General features: G+C 37.0%; 1 protein-coding gene across 5 annotated transcripts in view; it reads right to left on the bottom strand.

Moving 5' to 3' along the window:
- SLC12A7 (solute carrier family 12 member 7) overlaps nucleotides 1-18,505 on the bottom strand; it is a 78,104-nt gene that overhangs the window by 53,314 nt on the left and 6,285 nt on the right. For all 5 annotated transcript variants that reach the window (XM_065830717.2, XM_071804674.1, XM_065830716.2 and 2 more), the window contains exons 2-5: nucleotides 7,403-7,497; nucleotides 4,727-4,849; nucleotides 1,529-1,675; nucleotides 758-812 (exon numbers count right to left, since the gene is read on the bottom strand). In XM_065830717.2, coding sequence (XP_065686789.1) covers nucleotides 758-812; nucleotides 1,529-1,675; nucleotides 4,727-4,849; nucleotides 7,403-7,497 — 420 coding nt within the window. The remainder of the gene's footprint in view (nucleotides 1-757; nucleotides 813-1,528; nucleotides 1,676-4,726; nucleotides 4,850-7,402; nucleotides 7,498-18,505) is intronic.

Raw genomic sequence — 18,505 nt, forward strand, 5'->3', positions numbered from 1 at the left:
TATTTGTATTTCATATATGGCACTGTATCCATGAAACAACTATTCTACATCTGTGAAAGCAACAGCATTTACTTTTACCCAAGAACTTAGGCATCAGTTCTGGAACCCCTTACTGAGCTGGAGAAGCTCTGCAAGCAAGGAATCATTTTAACTTCTGTTCATGACTATGTCTGAAGACCAATATTATTATTTAGTGTGTTGAGAAACTGAAAAGGAGAAGAGCTTCAAGGGCTAACTGATTTTGCGTCTAAAAAAATTTTCAGTTTCATAATTGAAAAGAAACAAGTCGATCCATTTATCCTGAAAATTTAAGGAGATGAGCATTAACTAGAACGCTTATATCCAAAGAGATTTCTGCCAGCAGACTGGTTGTTACTCTTGTAGAAAACAACATAACTAGCTCTAATGTTTAGAAAGGGAATCTAGGAAAATTCAGGTAAAAGAAGAAGCCTTTTTATAAAGACATCTGCTTTGCATGAAGATGAGTCTCCATTAGTTCAAGTTATAACATCATATATTTCATTCAACCAGAACCAAATGATTGATTACAAAAATGTGCTATAGTTTGTAACTCCCAGAAAGTTCAGTTAAAATATTGCATCTCACCCTAAAAAGTAATTTATAAATCAGTCAAAAGAAAACAGGCACTTGACACAAAAGCATTACTTCTGATATCTCAGACTACAGTAATGTCTTATCCCAGCTTTAAGCTTCCAGAATTTGACTGTTCACTATTTAAAATAAAATTCTTCGTTACCTGGAACTACACCATTTGTTGCTATTGCACTCATTGAGATTGCAGTCAGCATAGTCTATGGAAAGATGAAATAGAGGAAGTTCAGAATACTAAAAGTTTTTTGAAAGATGGGGCAAGACCAAGTGATCAAATGTAACACTTTTTAGTTTTTTCTTTAAATAAGATGTTACAGCAACCAAAATTGATCATAATTTATATGAATATCCCAAACCAAAGATAAGTACTAATTTTTTTCAAGAGAGGATTCAGTTAATTTAAACGTTTGACAGTCTTCAAAAAGAACTGGAAGAAGACAGACCACCACTGAATACACTTAAAATACGATGTTCATTACTGCAATTAAATAGTAGTGACAAACTCATCAAGTGTCATTGTTATGACAATATCTCCTACTAATGGTCTCACGTTCCAATATATTAGTTTATAGGTGTAACACTGTGGATTCATTTGTAGTTTATATTTCAGTTTGTTCTGAAGTTGTGAAAAGCGCAACAGTTCAGGCCTCAATGCAAATAAGGAAACATTTGCTAAAAGCCGCTTTAATAAAATCCATATAATGCTTCAAACAAAAGTTTACTGTGATCAACTCAAACTCCATACAGGCTAGAATGATACATGACACTCAGTGCATATCTATCTATCTAATGTCTCTCAAATACACTGATACTTAACCATTATGGAGAAATCTTTCTTTGCTGCTTATAAATTAGAAGGCAGCAGTACTCTTGTAACAGAAGATTTGGCCAATAGTAAATAAAAAGGTTAACTTACGCAAGCACAACACATAAACACAATGATGAAAGACTCAAGAACTCCAGCTGTACCCACAATCCATGTTAAACGTAGGAAAAGGATAACTCCCAAGATGTTCTGCAAGCAGGGCAGGTACACACCAATAAAAGTGCCCATACGTGGAACCTGGGAACAAAGTCAGAACACTAATTCCTTGGCACTGAACAATTTAAGTACATAAGCACTTCCTTCAACAAACACTTATCACGAATGCCCCATGAATAAATGCCAAGTAGAAACGAATGGTAGCTTCAGAATGACCAGCTCTGCAAATATTCATAGGTTATTTATGCAGAAAGATTCCCAAAAAAGAAAAAATAATTTGTGATAGCAAACCACCTCATTCCCTAGGAACTAGGATGACATCTTGACGGGGTAGGATGGTCTTTTCTCTGTTAATTACAAAGCTTTACAAACTTTCTTCCAAAACACCAGCTATAGACTACCATCGAAGAGACATTACGGCCATAATCAAAATACAAAGTACATTCTGAAAAAGAGTTGATCACCATTGCCCTGCAGCTGGCCCACAAAATAATATTCAGCAAGTGTTTTCAATTTTTAACTAAAAACAGTGTGCTGGTTTGACTGAAAATGAATTAATTTTCTTTGTGCAGTTAGAAACCTTTCTTTTTCATAGCTAGCACAGTCATTATTTGGACTTAGTTTGAGAACAAGAAGATAACACGCCAGCACAGAGTCAATGTTTTTAATTGCTCTGATCTGAGAATGAAGGACATTCTGAACACTCTGCCCACAGGTGTGAGGCATTGAGGAAGGGGGGCATGGATGGGGGAGAGCTTGACCGACATCCAGACTGATCAATAAGAGTATTCGATCACATTAGCATCATGCCTCATATTCAAAGAGAGTCAGGATCTTCCAGTATCTCTTTCACACCATCTTCGCTTTCTTCACTCTTTTTGGCAGAGCTGGGATAGTTCTGTTCAAGACATTTAGTATGGCCTTTTTGCCATACTGCCATTTCGCAGAGGCCTTTGGGTCTTTCTGCCTTTTTCTGTCTCCTCTCTCCAGGAACAGCTGTTTGAAACTAGGTGGTATGTCCTGGGACTGGCTGCTCAGTGCAGATGGAGTTTGTGAGGAATTGCATTATTTCTACTTCAGACATGTATTTACTAGTAGTGTATTAGTTTTTTGTTATTTTATTAACCTGTGTTTATCTCAATCCAATTTTCTCCCCTATTTGGAGAGGTGTGAAAGCGGGTGAGCGAGCAGTTATCATGGCAGTATTGCTAGCTCAGGTTAAACCACAACAGACAGACAAGGTATTATGACAAGGCCAAAAGAAATGCAGAGCTGACTACAATTTGGTTTTCCAAAAAAAATTTGGTTTGCAAAAAAACCTGCTACAGAGTTTTAGTTTGTACTTTTGCTGTTGATCATCATGGGTCAAGACACACACAGACTTTAGCCTTCATCATTAAAGTTCCAGCCTTCAACACTTATGAAGAAAAAAGGTCTTGAAATACTGAACTTAGAAGCAATAATTATACACAGTAGATTTCCAGATACAAAAGCTCTTCTTAAATCACAACTTGGGCTGTGAAAAAAGGCAATCAATTTAAATATATAAGCAATCATCAGTGCATTTTAAGTTAACAAAATTATGAAGAAAACACTAAGTTCCCAAGTTTTTATATTCAGACATGGAACTGAAAAAAGACATGGATAGAACTCGAGTTTTCAGGCCACCAGATGGTGCTCAAACGAAATTAAACACCAGTGAGGAAACAGTGTTCATTCGGCTAATCAGTTCCAGGGGTCTAACACTGTTGCTTTAACAAAAACCTCCACAGCAGCTGGACACAGGACAGGGATCACACTATGAAAAGCACAAGTTGATTAGTGTTGGTTTTCTCCTATCTCAAGCTGTATCTTCAGATGAGAAGAAAAATACAGGAAAAGTACAATGAGACAAAGAAAAATAAACCCCCCACACAAACAAATGCAGAATAAGCCAGAAGCTAAAACAAACAGCTAGACTTCATTTATTGCCCTTGCCCATTGTCCTGGTACCAACTTCCTATACTAGTCAAGTCCTAATCCAAATGGTTCAGTAGAATATTCATGTACCATACCATACTCATGTACCATACCATAAATCTCTCTTCCAGTCAAATGAGATCCAGTTCTAACTTTACTTTCAAGAACCTTTTCATATCTGTCTTTTTGCTATGTGCTCATTTCCTTTTAGTCATTCTTACGTACTTCTCCTTCCCCCATACCTTAGCACACAAACTTAGCAGCAGCACACTTCTCTTACACAAAGGCAACTGATTCCCAGTACTCTCCTTTACTCAGTATCTATTGTAAATTTCTAAGTTTCAGTCACCAGGCCCAGCCAGTTCCAGGTCATCATTCCTCCTTGCCTGAGAGTTTTTGTACTCTGTCAGGTCACATGTTTTTGATCTAACCTCCTCTTTCTGAAACATCTCCCTGCTCACAGAGGAATCAATCTAACATCTCATTGCAGAGTCCAACTATTGCGTATGTTCCATTTCTACACAGACCTAGATGGGCACTGTGGGTATCCAGTAGACAACTGTCAAAGTTCACTTGCTGTCTTCTAACAAGTGTGTTAAGGGATGTGCTTCCGCCTTTCCTTCACCCCCTGCCCCAGTAAATATCATATTTGAGGCATGCAATAAAACGTTTCCTTGGAATGTGTCCACTAAGTTTTAAAAATACTACAACATGCAGAAACGAGATACTCAGGAAAACTGCTGCCATGTTAACAAGAATAAATATGCCTGCAGATTTAAGAGAGGGACCTGTTTAATCTCAAGTTTTCCTTAAATTTCAACTTGAGGTAAAAACTCAGACAATTAACATGTATTAATGAACCATCCAGAAAAAACAAGTCATATTGTATCCTCACTGGATGTAGACAAAAGGATTGATGCTCATACAAGCACAGAAGAAAAAAAAAAGGAAACTGGGTACACTGTATGTTTCCAGTCCCAGTTTTGCATGCATTTTATCTAGGGCTTTTACAGTAACATCTTGCTAAAACATGCTGACAAGAACGGAGTTAACACAAGTCCTACTCCAAATGCAAACCTTACTCCTGTTTTTAGGCATCTGCATATTTTCTTTTTAGGTTGAAATATGCTCCTCTTTGTAGTTAGCTTTGTTTCAACTTAAAAGTTTAAGTACCTTGACTTCTTTTCGCTTGCTGTCTTCATCTGCTTCATGTTCCACCACACCTTGAGTCAGATTAGTGTAGTTTGCTAGTTTATTAAGAAGAGATGACACCATGGGATTACTATCCATTTCCTCCTGTTGGGATTTCAAGAATACTCCATTTATTAAATAGGTTTTTAAGGAATTATTTTATGGTACTACTTCAAGCACATACTCAACAGGTCAGCCCTGATTCACCCAAATCCAAAAGTTAATATGACAAAATACCAGACAGTTTTCAACAAGAATTCTAAATCTTTCTAGAAGTTCAACACTACATGGCTATTTTGCAATATTTCACTTTTTTACAGTTGGAACATAAGAGAAATATCACGAAGGGACATTACTATAGAACTCTATTCCTATCACAGTATGGTTTTCAGGGGATTATATATTCCTATCACAGTATAGTTTTCAGGGGATTATACTGGCAGGGTCAAGTCATTATGGTGTTTTTCCAACATCTTGCTTGTGTCTAGAGAATAGCTTCAAATGATTCAAGCATCAAGATACTTAAGGACCACTCTCAAGAATATTGCAGCAGGCTTACAGACTTTATCTTTAATCATGCATATTAATTCTAAAGTATTTGTTGAAAATACAGGTACATATGCATATCATATGGAATTGCACATATGTAATATTACTTGACACAGAAGTCAGGCCATCTTTCTTTAGCCAAATATCTGCTACAAACCAAAAATATGCTAAAAAAAATAATAAAATCCATGAGAAGCACATTTAATGAAATGATGCCAAGAAATGCAGAACCAGAGAACTCAATCAAGTATACAAGATCAAATATTGGAAGGTAGGCAAGAGATCAGGATTTCAAACAAAGACAAGAACTAAGGTATCCCTGCCCGAGGCATTAGGTCATGATAATCACAGTTAAAATAGCCAAGCTTCTTTGTAACAGTTCATACAAAAATTCAAAACACAAGTCAGCTGAAAACAGTAGAAGAATAAGATCGTAAGAAACATACTATGAGATATATATACTACCAAAAAGATTCACCACAACAGCACTGGAAGACTTAAATGCAACACTGTAACAGCACAGTCTATAATCTCAGATATGTAAAAGACAGTCAGCATTATACCATCATCTGAGGATTTAATGTCAGCAACTATTCAGAATAACTGATGCAAGTATATGTTCAAAGGAGATCAGGGACAAAAAAGCAGCTACAGCCAATTTATCAATACCGAGGAATACAACAGGAAGTTTTGGACATTGCTTTATGAAATAGAGCTTGAAGGAGAGAAATTCAGTGATAAAACTCCACTACCATGGTTTCCCTCCAAAAACTGTAGGAAATTCCATACATGACTGACAAACAATTAATGACCATCATTACTTTGATCCTTAAAAGAAGACTCAGCGAAAAATAGTAAAAATACATTATTTAGGTCATGCAGAAAGAAGGAGCTGAAAGATCATGTCCTCTGTGGAAAGACGCTTGAAAGGAGACAGGATTGTATGGGAAAAAAAAGAAAAAAAAGTAGGTAGAATGCAACAGCAAGATGGTTAAGCAAACAACGTTAGAAGGACATTGTTTATTGTTAACAGAAGCATCAAAGCAAGACCAGCTGATGCTACTAAAGTAGAAGAATTTGGGTCAAACTTTACTAAAAGTACTATTTCATTGCAAAAGTGGCACTTTAATGTATCATATCAATATATTTTTTCTGTAAATAAATTAAACAAGTATTAAACTTGCATTATAAAGTAGATGTTTCTATTAGAAAGTAGCTATGGTATGCTCTACATTGTAATTAGATACTGTAAGTCATGGCCTATCACAGTTTGTTTTATAGCTTTGCTGCTTTAAGAGACATTTGTATTCCCCTGTTCAACATATTTGCTAATCCTTTTAAAACTGGATATTGCTTGTGGGAGATTTGAGGGATTTTCTTGAAGTTACTGTGTGGATGGGTTTCTATTAGATGGAGATTTGTTACTGAACTAGCCAGGTCCACAGGAATTTCAAGGCCACACCGTCAAGCTGAAAACAGGATCTGCTGTGGGAGTAAAACAGTTCATCAGCAACAGGGCAGCAGCACGATGTATATCAACAGACCTATCAGCAGTGAGACTCAAGCACATGGACAGCTCGTGAACATAGACAATATCCAATCAGCTAATGCATGCTTGGCATGGACGCATGATCAGGAAATAACCACATATACAAGGAGGCTTGTTTCTGCAATAAGTTGCCTTTGCTTGAATTCACATTGGATTGTGTGGAGTCCATCATAATTCGCCCTCACAATTGCTTTGTTAGAACCACTAGATTGAACTTCCGGTACCTTTCTGTAACAATTTCTAGATCTGAGACAAAAAATTTTTCATGCAAGAAGGCTTATTTCATATCTTCACATCAGCGCATACCAAAATTTACTGTTCTTGCCTATACAGATAAACTAAAATATAGAAGGAACAAACCATCTTTTTAATAACATGCTTTTTTCTTATTATATCATTAAAATTCACTGAAATGGTGTGTTAGCAGGAACCAAACCACTGAAAAGTTATTATTTTTCCCCTCATTAAATTTCAAGAGAAAGAAAAGGGTTTGCTTGTTTTCATCTTGCTACCAGAGCTTCAATCAAACGTGGAATACAATTTGGGGGTATTTAACTTACCTCAAAGAGAGCCATATTCTTTCCTTCATACATGTTTCCTCTGTCCACCTCAGCACTGTTAATAAATGGACTACTTTCCTTGGCAATTCCATCTCCTGGTAGAAAAGCAGAATAATTGGAAACAGAAAGAAAAAAAAACCAAGGTATACCGTAAAAGGAATATTCAGAAGATGCTGGTTTAAAAAAACAGTTCTAGGTAACACTGGAGGTGGCTGCCAAACACTCTGTCTTTGTCCCAGACACAGGGACTCAAACTTAATTTCCTTAGATGTGGACATTAACAGTCTAATCTTTACATACTATTCCACCTCTTAACTATTACTTATTATTCTTTAATACATACACTGATATCTCCCTTTTCCCCTGCCTCACCTTTCTAATTTACTTAAAGCACTTGATAATATAATTTCACATAAATCTTCTGGCCAACAACAACTCAACCAACACCAAGCAAACACAGACTACCTTTTTATTACATTATCCGCTCCCTCAAAATACTCCAGTAGCTGAGTCAGGACTTTATGAAAAAAACAAAAGGGGAATTATTTTGTAAAGGTTATGGAGACATTTTCATGACAGCCTATATTTACTCTATTCCTTATTGAAATCTCAATCTCATTAAGCTGTAGTTCCCCTGATGTGCTCTGGAACATCTCTCAAAAAAAAAAATAGAATCCCTTTCACTGCCCGTTAGTCCACACAAACCCTATTACATGTTACCTATTACTGTCACAACACTGGCATTTCCAAATAGTCTTAAATCCTTGCCTATTCCACTTTGCCTGTCTACACTTTCGGCCTTCTATTCACAAGTTACAGCAATAGCACCTACACAGTCTCTTTACTACAGAATTAAGGAACAGCTGGAGAACAAGTTGTACTCTTCTCCCTATGTCCTCCACTCTGCCCCTACAGCACATGACTCCCCACATGAAGTTCCAAAACAAAGCTCTTGTAAACATGGACACCAGTCTCAGCACAAAGTATTATCTTGGTTGTAATAAAGACAGAAATAGATCACAGTCCCTCAAGCAGATGTGTGGCTACATCCCTGAGAGATTTTCTACCACTGTCCATAGCTCCCCTTGTTCAACAAATTCACTATACTAATTGGTATTATGATGCAGAAGTCACATACTCTCATAAGAAAAACAAGAAGATAGCTATTGTCCATCAGGCCTCTAGAATTAATTCCACAATCCAGAGAACTGTTGATGAATTCATCCACAACTACAGTTTTTATCCAATGTACCTCCTTCTATCCATATCCTCCAGCTTTAATTTTTGTTTCTTTACATTTTATAATTCATTCCTCATTACTTCAAGTCCTACAGCCTGGCTAGCTCTCCCTGCTCCAATAGAGCTTAATGCAAGGCCAGCAGATGGGATACTGCAAATACAAAGGAATCCCCCTCGTGGACCAGCACCTCAAGTTGTTTCACAGTGCATGGAACACGCTGGTTTCACACAAAGTTGTCTGAGAAGTTGGCATTTATCCTTTAATCAGCTCCACTGTATTTAGAAAAAGGTTGAGTTACCTTTCCATAGACGAACTCTGTCCCTAACCAAATACATGCCAATTCCTCTCATCATCATGTTGATGTGTACGACCACTAGAGCTTCTTAGTTAAGACATTGCATTTTCTTCCCAACAGTTTTTGAACACTGTTGTTTTTTTGTTTGTTTTAACATGGTCATTTCAAGGAATTGAGCTATTTTTGCTAAAGTTTGTGCAAAGCATTCATTACAAGGATCATGCCCATGTTAAAACGTTTGGGGTTCAAAAGGCGTTTAGACAAGGTTCTTAGGGACACAGTTTAGTTAGGTTAGGTTATTGCTGGGCTCAATGATCCTGAGGGTCTCTTCCAACTCAAATGATTCTATTATATTTGTCTTGCTAAGACTACACTTCTATTGACTTTCTTGCCTATTGACAGCTGGCCATTGTGGTTACTAACTAAACATTAAGTCTCCCTTCAGGGCACTTCCAATCTCCTCAGAAAGGATTATTCTTCAAACAGTGAGCTAGGACATTTTTAGCATTTTTTTGTTTTCATACAGACTGTAATGTCACTGCAGTCACTACTTCAGTGGATATCATTAGACTAATCAAAATATCAAAAGGGTAGCCAAACAAATAACATGAATCAGTATGCATAATTCTGAGGTTGAAAAATATAGTTTTGTCTTACCAGCTCTGGATGTTGGAAAAAACAAAACAAAAACCACCACCACTACAAAAGAGTCAGCATGTCAGCACTGTACATTAGATAGTTTGAACTGTAGGTAGGAAAACAGTGAAGTCTTCCTTTATGTGTTTGTATTTCTAACCAAACTGTTAGTTGGCTTTGCTCCAATAGGAAAAAGCTCAGACCACAATGTCTCTAACAAACAAATCTTGTCAAATACATCTAAAACTTCAAACAGAAAAAAACCAAAGAACTTAAGTTTCCTATTCTTCAAATTCTTTCCAATCAGTATTCCATCTATTTTTAAGCTTTCTAATGCTGGTCTTCAAAATAACCTGTCAGTACCAGACTCTAACTCATTTCCTTAATACAGTTGTCTCTTTTCATATTTAGTGAATGTTTGGTACAGCATTTTAATAGTATTTGACATGATCAGGATTATCTATTTTAGCTCTATTTGAAAGGGAGTCAATGCTGAAAAAGTGACCACAAAAACATACTGACAAGTACTCTCTCATCTGCAGTTCACTGACTCATCCTACAAACTATGAACACCTTTGAACAAGCTCCTTTGGGTTTTCAGCATCTCTGTCAGCAAAAGTCATATTGCCTGTAAATTAAAAACCACAACCTCTGGAAGCATGCTTATTTATTATGCTTAGAAATACACTGAGCCTTACAAACATGTAACTTGAATTGAGATGTATAACACCATCCAGTGGAAAAAACTAGGTTTAGGACCTCAACACATAATCAGCAACTATGGTGAGATTAATGAAACAAGCTACTATCCCAATCTATAGCTCATCCTTTCTTCAAAACAAAGGATTTATTAGGAAACCAGAACCAAAAGATAGGATTTACACTTTTCACAAATGTCACCTCTGGTGCATCAAGTGGAATGGAGCAAATAGAGAAAAATTCTTTCAGTTGCTTCCACTGAGGTAGCATGGAATATAGAAATAGGTATTTAATTCCACTAGTAAGTCTCAAGTCATTTACAGCTTTGTATTTTAACCCTATTCCCTTGAATTCTATGAGCAAGCTTAAAAATAATCAAATCACGGAATCATTTAGGTTGGAAAAGACCCTTGAGATTAGAGTCCAACCATTAACCTAACACTACCAATTCCACCACTAAACCATGTCCCTAAGCACCACATATATGCATCTTTTAAACACCTCTAGGGATGGTGACTCAACCACTTTCCTGCGCAGCCTGTTCCAGTGCCTGACAAGCAAAATACCTTTCTCTCAGGCCTCTCTAAAACTGCATCAACTCTAACTCTTCTCAGGTGTGGAGGCAAGTTAAATATACAGTAAAAACACTACCTTTCAATATAGTTCTAGACATTCCCCTAAACCGCACATCTTCTGGAATCCAATTAAAACTTCTGCAACTAACGCACTCTAAGTATCTCTACTTACTGTTGCTTGTTTTCTGAAAGTAATTCAAGTTATGAGGGCTTACAAGCAAAAAAAAAAAAAAACACACCACAAAAGAAACAAAAAAGCCCCCCCAAAAAAAAAAAAAACAAAAAACAAACACAAAACACACACCAAAAAAGCCACACACAACAGGAACAGCAACAACAACAACACGACACAACACACAACACACCAAAACAAAAAAACTTGGATTACATTAGTCATCCATTTGAGCAAGTATTTCATCTTAGACCACCACTGGTGTTAAAAGATCCATAAGAATGGCAAAATAAATCCACAAAAACTTCCTTTATGGGCTTGATTAAATTATAATGTTTCCTCTGTTTCATGACACGTACCCAAAACCAAAAAACCCTGATGTGACATTCCCTTCAACTTAACATAATGTGATAAAAGCCTAAACTCTAGAAATAAATCTGTTTCCCCATCCACATATATAATTTAAAAATATTATTGGTTTTAATCTGCTGTGGAATGTTCATATACTATAGCTCAACTCTGTACTTATTGAGGGACCAGTAACAAACTAAAGTCATAATTAATGTACCTTTCCTAGAAGCCTGTCTGCTATTTTCTTTGTTGATGGGACGTGCAAAAATTCCAACTCTTGATTTCTACAGATAGTCAAGCACTGTTATGGGTATAGCTACATCTACATGGAAGTTACCTGCAACAAACTACATTTTCTTGTCTACATGAGTTATACAGCTGCATGCAGACAAGGTAGGAGAAACATCAACTTTGGAGGTAATATTCAGAGCATTCATGCAGGCAGATGATCACAACATCCACACCCAGACAGCCCAGCCCCCCAGCTGCCAACACAGTGTAACCAATACAAGTTATCACAAACCATCCTAGAGTTGTGGTAGCCTCAAGTTTAGAGCTGCCAATGACATCAGATGACTTCTCATTAAGATTTCCACACACCAAACAAAACTTACATCAAAAATGTCTGCATAGCACAATTCAAAGTGTTCATCATAGAACCAAAAGACAGTGCTTTGTTCAAATTTGTACTCCTCAAAAGTTTCAGAGGAGTGATCCTCCCAAACATTGACAGGCAGACTACTTTAAGGTATACCATTGGTTAAAAGTTTAAGCTGATGCAAACTGGTCCATTTTATACAGTGTAAGAAAGAACGCAACAGTATAGCTTAAACAGGCAGAAGCCATCTTTGCCACCAAAGGAGTGGCCTCTCATTTCCCTCTCACACTCAATGCTCATCCATTTGTGTCCCTGTATCACACTGTTCCTCACACAAACAGAACTATTCATTCTAAATGCAACAGTAGTGTATGCTTAATGCTGAGTTGGAAGGGAGTTGTTTTGCTTTTTATTCTTGCTGCTACTTTTAATCCAGATGAGTTTGTGTGTTCCCTACACAAATGCTTGTGCTTTCACTAGAGAATCCACCAGTGCAGGAATGAGCAATCACTGTAAGCAAAACCACTCTCTTAGCATTGATGCCAATATTACTAAATCACAAAACTAGAGTGGTTCATTTCCCTCTTTTCCCACCCCTTCCCCATCTCAAATCAAAAGAGGTAGAGTATGAGGGGAAAAAAAAAAAAAAGTGTTACAGGCATCTTGTCTCAGAGAAACTGGCAGAGCAGGGCTTGGTGTACAAGAGGAAATGATTGTTGAAGTGATCCTAAATTTGTACTAGGATGCCTATTCAAGAGATTAAGGATAAAAAGAAGATAAAAAGATTAGATGGTCTAATATTGCTGTTCCACAGGTTGCAGAATTTTATTTCTGTGTTGCACTCTATAACTGAAAAAACATACTGAGATTTGATCAGTAATTCTCTTGATGTTTTCAGAACTGAAATAAGAAAAAAGCCTACCAATTTATCTTCATAAAGATTAAGGGGGTTTGTTAATTACTGGGAAAATATCAAAGAAATTGTTCCTTATTTCTATTTAAATCAGGCTCTTTCAGACTTCTAGCTGTAACATTTTAGTACACCTGAATTTAACCACTCACACTTAGTATTTTCTATCTGTGAAGGTAACTATACTTATCAAATCTCAAGTATCCTTTCAAAAAACTGAAACAGTTAAGTTCATAAAACATTTTCCTAACCTTTAATTATTTTGTGGCAACATTCTTTCCAGTTTAAGTTTAGATAACTTAAATTTCAAGCTTTAAAAATCAAATACAGCCTTCGAACACCAGTCTCAATCATGCTATTTACAGAAGATTATACATCACCTATCTATTCCAAAGATCAGGCTAGCCCTCTTTACCATGGCATTAAACCAAGCTCATGATATTCTATTCCAGTCTGACCCCTAAATCCTTTCAAGATTCATTGCTTCCTCACTGTCCCACACTACATCTGTTATTATTGTTCACATTCAAGAATGTTCTTATTTGCCTTCGTATTCAAACACATTTTGTCCAAAAAAAAGTAAGCATCTGTGCCTCCTATCATACTGTAAGGGCTTAATATCTACCAGAAAAATAAAACCAGATTCTTTTTATATGGCAAAAGAATACAGGTGTTGTTTTAACAAGTAAGAATGATCTAAAACCTTTGAATCACACAGCCTCAAATAAGACAGCTTAACTATGATAAAGTATAGCTGTTCTCTAAACAAGTACACATGTAAAACTAAAATGTCTTGCTTCCCCCTAGAATTTCTAACTTTATAGGCTGCTGTCTAAAGTAGAATGCAGTTGAAGAATAATACTTCATAAAGAAGTCCTAACCTTTCATAGTTTCCAAAGGGCAACTCTTAATCATAGTCCATATACCTTGAAGCAGCTTCCTGTTAGCCAGATGCAGGTGAAAAACAACAGTTTTTAATAAAAACTACATTAACATTTTCATTAAGTTATTATTTGGTCACATTAAGAACAAACCACTGCACACAGAATATGAAGAACCTGTTTAGACAAGGGTAAACAGGCATTTACTGTTAATATAAACAAAAGGTAAAAATACAGAAAGTTTAAAAGTCACTAAAACTGATGTATAGAAGTGCCATGTCCAGTAAAGCTGCCTGTGGCAAAAAACTGTTAACCGTTGTCTCTATCACACATATTTACTTCCTAGATGTCCAAATTTTCAATTGTCAGGCAACTGCAACTAAAGAAAACTCAGATAATCCTAATTTCTTACCAGTCCTAATCCAAAAATATCTAGAAGTATTCTTTGGATCTCCAACATAAACTCACATTTTCAAAAGTAACTACCATGCTTTAATTCAAATCATGAAAAGGCATCAACCTTGTTTGAACACATCTTGCCTCTGAATTTTTGCATCAGATGGGTTTAAGAACTCAGTGCAATCTACTTCAAAGTTGCAGGTCATTGCAGGTTTTTTTTTTTTTTTTAGTAAAGAAATATCTAAGTATATTTACTATATCACCAATTTCTTCAGCACAATTTATGGAAGTTATCTTGAAAAGCAGAATGCAGTGTACTTAAGCTCCTTATAAACTTCTTAACATAATTGAGAATTCTAATGCTACATCCATCAATTACCTCATCAACATTACTAAACTTCAGAGTTCCTTTACTTAGGCTACTATTACAATCAAGCACAGGCTACTTCAAATGAAAATACACTGCAAAAGCTCTTTATAATTCTTCAAAATATTCCTAGAAGTACAGAACGTGCTATTTCAGTAAAAGACTCATTAGAACCACAGTATTGTCTTTTAAAGAGACTCACTTGGAGTTGTCCCACTTTCTTCATAATCTTGTTCACTCATGGTTAAGCAATATCAAGTCATTCCCCTTTGTTGATTCTTCACGTATCAGGAATTGCAACAGGAAACTGACAGTTGCTTCCTCGCTGCTTTGTGTAAGACCTCAAATCCTGTTTCTTACTAGTATCGGATTAGTCTTGAAACAAGTCATTAAGGCTTCACACAGTGTGAAGGATGCACATGACACAGCCAAACTACATGACAGTCACAGAACTTCCTAAAGAGAATTAAGCTGGAGGATTTCCGTCAGCAACAAGCAGCATGCTTAGTGAAATGGTCAGGATTAAATTACTAAAACATCCCATGTCTTCGCCTAATAACAAATGCATGTAAAGTTTTCTTTCCATCAAATCAATTCACTTTAAAATACCTCCATTAAGCAGATCAGTATACATTAGTAACAAGTAGTATTAACCTACTCCGAAGATCTACTATTAAGAAAGCCAATTTTGTGCATCAAGTACGTATTAGATCTTAAGCAAGTTAACCATAAGCATAGTTGCTAAAGATTGACTTCATGTAAAAAAGAGCTTGCAGTAATTGTACGTAGGATGTAGCAAATAAAAAGTTTAAATTCTAGTAACTTTGCACTCTTTTTAAAAAGAGATATTTTGAAATGATAAAGGGGTCCTCTTTAAGACTGGCTACATAATTTGTTGCTTCTCTTTCAAATTAGATATAACACCTGTTAGTTTATGCATTAATCTATTTCACACCTTCTATACCAGCCTTAAATAAGTTTATATAAACTGTTTCAATTCTATGAAATGGATGTTATTGCTTAGAAGAGACTAGGCTCCTGCGGTTCAGTCTTTGAGTCACATCTGAAATCTATTTTTCTCTGCAATCATAACACCTATGCCACAAGCACAGTCAACTGTGGAAATGCTGAAAGGGCTGACGGCTCCTTACATGTCCATTTCTCAAAGTTCCTGCTTCCTAGAACCAGCTTTGCTGCCTGCTAGGCCCCTAAAAGAGCCACTTTAACTCACTGATGCTGCAGAAATAGCCTGCCTCCTGTACTTCCCCCTTTTGATTCTTTTAACTGTTTTTCCCCATGGACTGCTTCTCATTCTTCATAGGCAAAATAAATCAGCTTGTACAAGTCCTCAGCACACATTCCACAAAGTAAGAAAGTCAGTAAAGGGGGATAGAGATAGGGCTGGTCACTAATGAATCACAGCAATCTATTAGGTTGCTCATCTTTAATGTCCCAGTAAGTTTCTGTTAGGACAGCTCTACTGGTAACAAAGCAAAGTTCTGACATATTTTCAAGGATGTTCTAAACTTTCATGTCTGAAGCTAGAAGATAAACACATAAGCTTCCCATTCTTCAAGACTGAGGAAATCTGCTGAAAGATTTTATTCTCTTCAAAAAGTAAGCTTCTAGGAAGATGCTTTTCATTTTAAAAAGTTTCAAACTTGTGTGCCCCTTGTCAGAAGGAAAGAAACAGAACAAGTTTCATTTCTTCCAGAAACAGATATTTTCCCAGAAGACACACAGGATTTAAAAAAAAAATTTTTTTGCAAAACAGTTATCACTCAACCTCTCACCACCCAAAGGCTCCCAGAACTATTCTTAAATAGGTGGAATGCTGCTTATTTCTGGTTGCCATGAGCTAGCTAAAGGACACAGCTAGTTAAGGTATCTAATTAAGAATGTCAGCTATTGAAATCAGGATGCAGATAATAAATATTGTCCAATTGACACAGATATTAAGCCATGCTTTCATATTGCTGTGATTTAAGAGCAAAATGCATCAGAACTTCATCCAATTTTGCAAATACTTTAAAATTTGCATATGAAATCAGAGAGACTGCAGTTTTCATTGACTTCATGTGGTGGGTTGACCTCAGCTAGCCACCAGGTGCCCACCAAACTCTCACTCCTCCTGAACAGGACAAGAGGAGAAAATAAGATTAAGTATTTTGTGAGTTGAGAAAAGGACTGGGAGATCACTCAGCAGTTACCATCACGGGCAAAACAGACTTGACTTATGGAAAATAATTTAATGTCAATTATAGAGTAGGATAATGAGAGATCTAAGAACCTTCCCTCCACCCCTCCCTTTCTTCCCAGGCTTGACTTCATTCCCAGCTTCTCTACATCTTCGCCCTGAGCAGCCCAGGGGGTCAGAGAATGGGGGTTGTGATTATGTGCCACTCCTTCCTCCTCTTCAGTGCAGGGTTCCTTCCACTCATGGGAGACAATCCTTCATGACCTTATCCAATATAGGGTGCTTCCTATGGGCTGCAGTTCTTCAAGTACTGCTCCAATATGGGTCCTTTCCATGGGGTATAGCCCTTCAGGAACAGCAACCTGCTCCAGCATGGACTCCTCTCCACATGCAACAGTTCCTACCAGGAGCCTGCTCCACCACGTGCTCTCCACAGGTCACAGCTTCCTTCAGGGCACATCCACCTGCTCTGGTGTGGGGCTCTCCACAAGTTGCAGCATGATTATCTCCATGAGCTGCAGGGTGGCAACTTGCATCCTATAGTCTTCACCACAAGCTGCAGTGGAATCTCCGCTCCGGTGCCTGGAGCACGTCCTCCCCCCTCCTTCACTGACCTTGGTGTCCGAATAGTTGTCTCTCCCACATATCCCCTCTCCACTCTCTTTGCTCCTGTTGTGCAGTGTTTTTTTACCCTTTCTTACTAACATCACCAATGGGCTTTGGTCAGTGGCAGGTCCATCTTGGAGCTGGCTGGAATTGGCTCTGTCTGACATGGGGGCAGCTTTTGGCATCTTCTCACAGAAGCCACCCCTGCAGCCTTCTTGCTATCGAAACCTTGCCACATAAACCCAATACAGTTCATGTATTTTTCTTTCAGCATGGAAGGAAAAAATGTTCACAGCCACTGCCAAGAGTGATGACATCTCCACTGAATTTGTCTTTGTTGTCACCACTGTGTCACATAGAAAACATATTGCAAACCTAAAGTACTCTTATTATCTTGGGGTAAAGGAAGGTAAAAAGAAACCTAACAGGGTAAGTTACACTATCAGCAGAATTAAAATTCCGCTAGCTACTGTCTGGACAGTTCACAAAGCCATAGCATACAAATAATTGCAGTTATACAAACTATACTGTGTAGCAGAAATGCTCCTTGTTTGACTGGTACATTGAATCAAGTAGGAAAATACTATCTGATTCCAGAAAAAAATACCACATAAGCCACAAAAGGATTACATAGAAAAAAAAGAAAAATGTAGGAGAATCCATTTAAATTTGTAGGATAAATAATTTAAAACAAATAAATTTTCTTAAGAGGGCAAAACCCTCAAGCATCAATATTTTTACTCAGATTCAGAGAATAAGCCCCCTGTGATAACATTCTATAGTTCACTAGTCTGGAGAACAAATAAAAATAGCACCAATTGTTTCATTTCCCATACTTCAGTATCTATTTTTAAGTAAAGCAACAACATAGTTCAAAGATGCAGGAAAAATTAATCAGGGCAGTGCTTCCAAAACGGGTGGTTTTCTGTGTTGAGGTGGGGGTAGAACAATACTGTTTTTCTGCAATAAACTGATTCAAGGAAATAAAGCCTCTTAAAACAACTTTTTAAAAGCAGCTGGTTTTCTCTCATAGCTGGTTTCCTGCTGATTTGGCTCCCTAAAACAGTTCACAGGCAGTAGCGATGGAGAGAATCAAAATACTTTTTTTTTCCCCCCATCAGAGAATAATAAGATCTGCTATGCAGTAACAAACTATATCACTTATGAAATGCAGCCC

This window comes from Patagioenas fasciata, chromosome 2, assembly GCF_037038585.1.
Source record: "Patagioenas fasciata isolate bPatFas1 chromosome 2, bPatFas1.hap1, whole genome shotgun sequence".
Lineage (NCBI taxonomy): Eukaryota > Metazoa > Chordata > Aves > Columbiformes > Columbidae > Patagioenas > Patagioenas fasciata.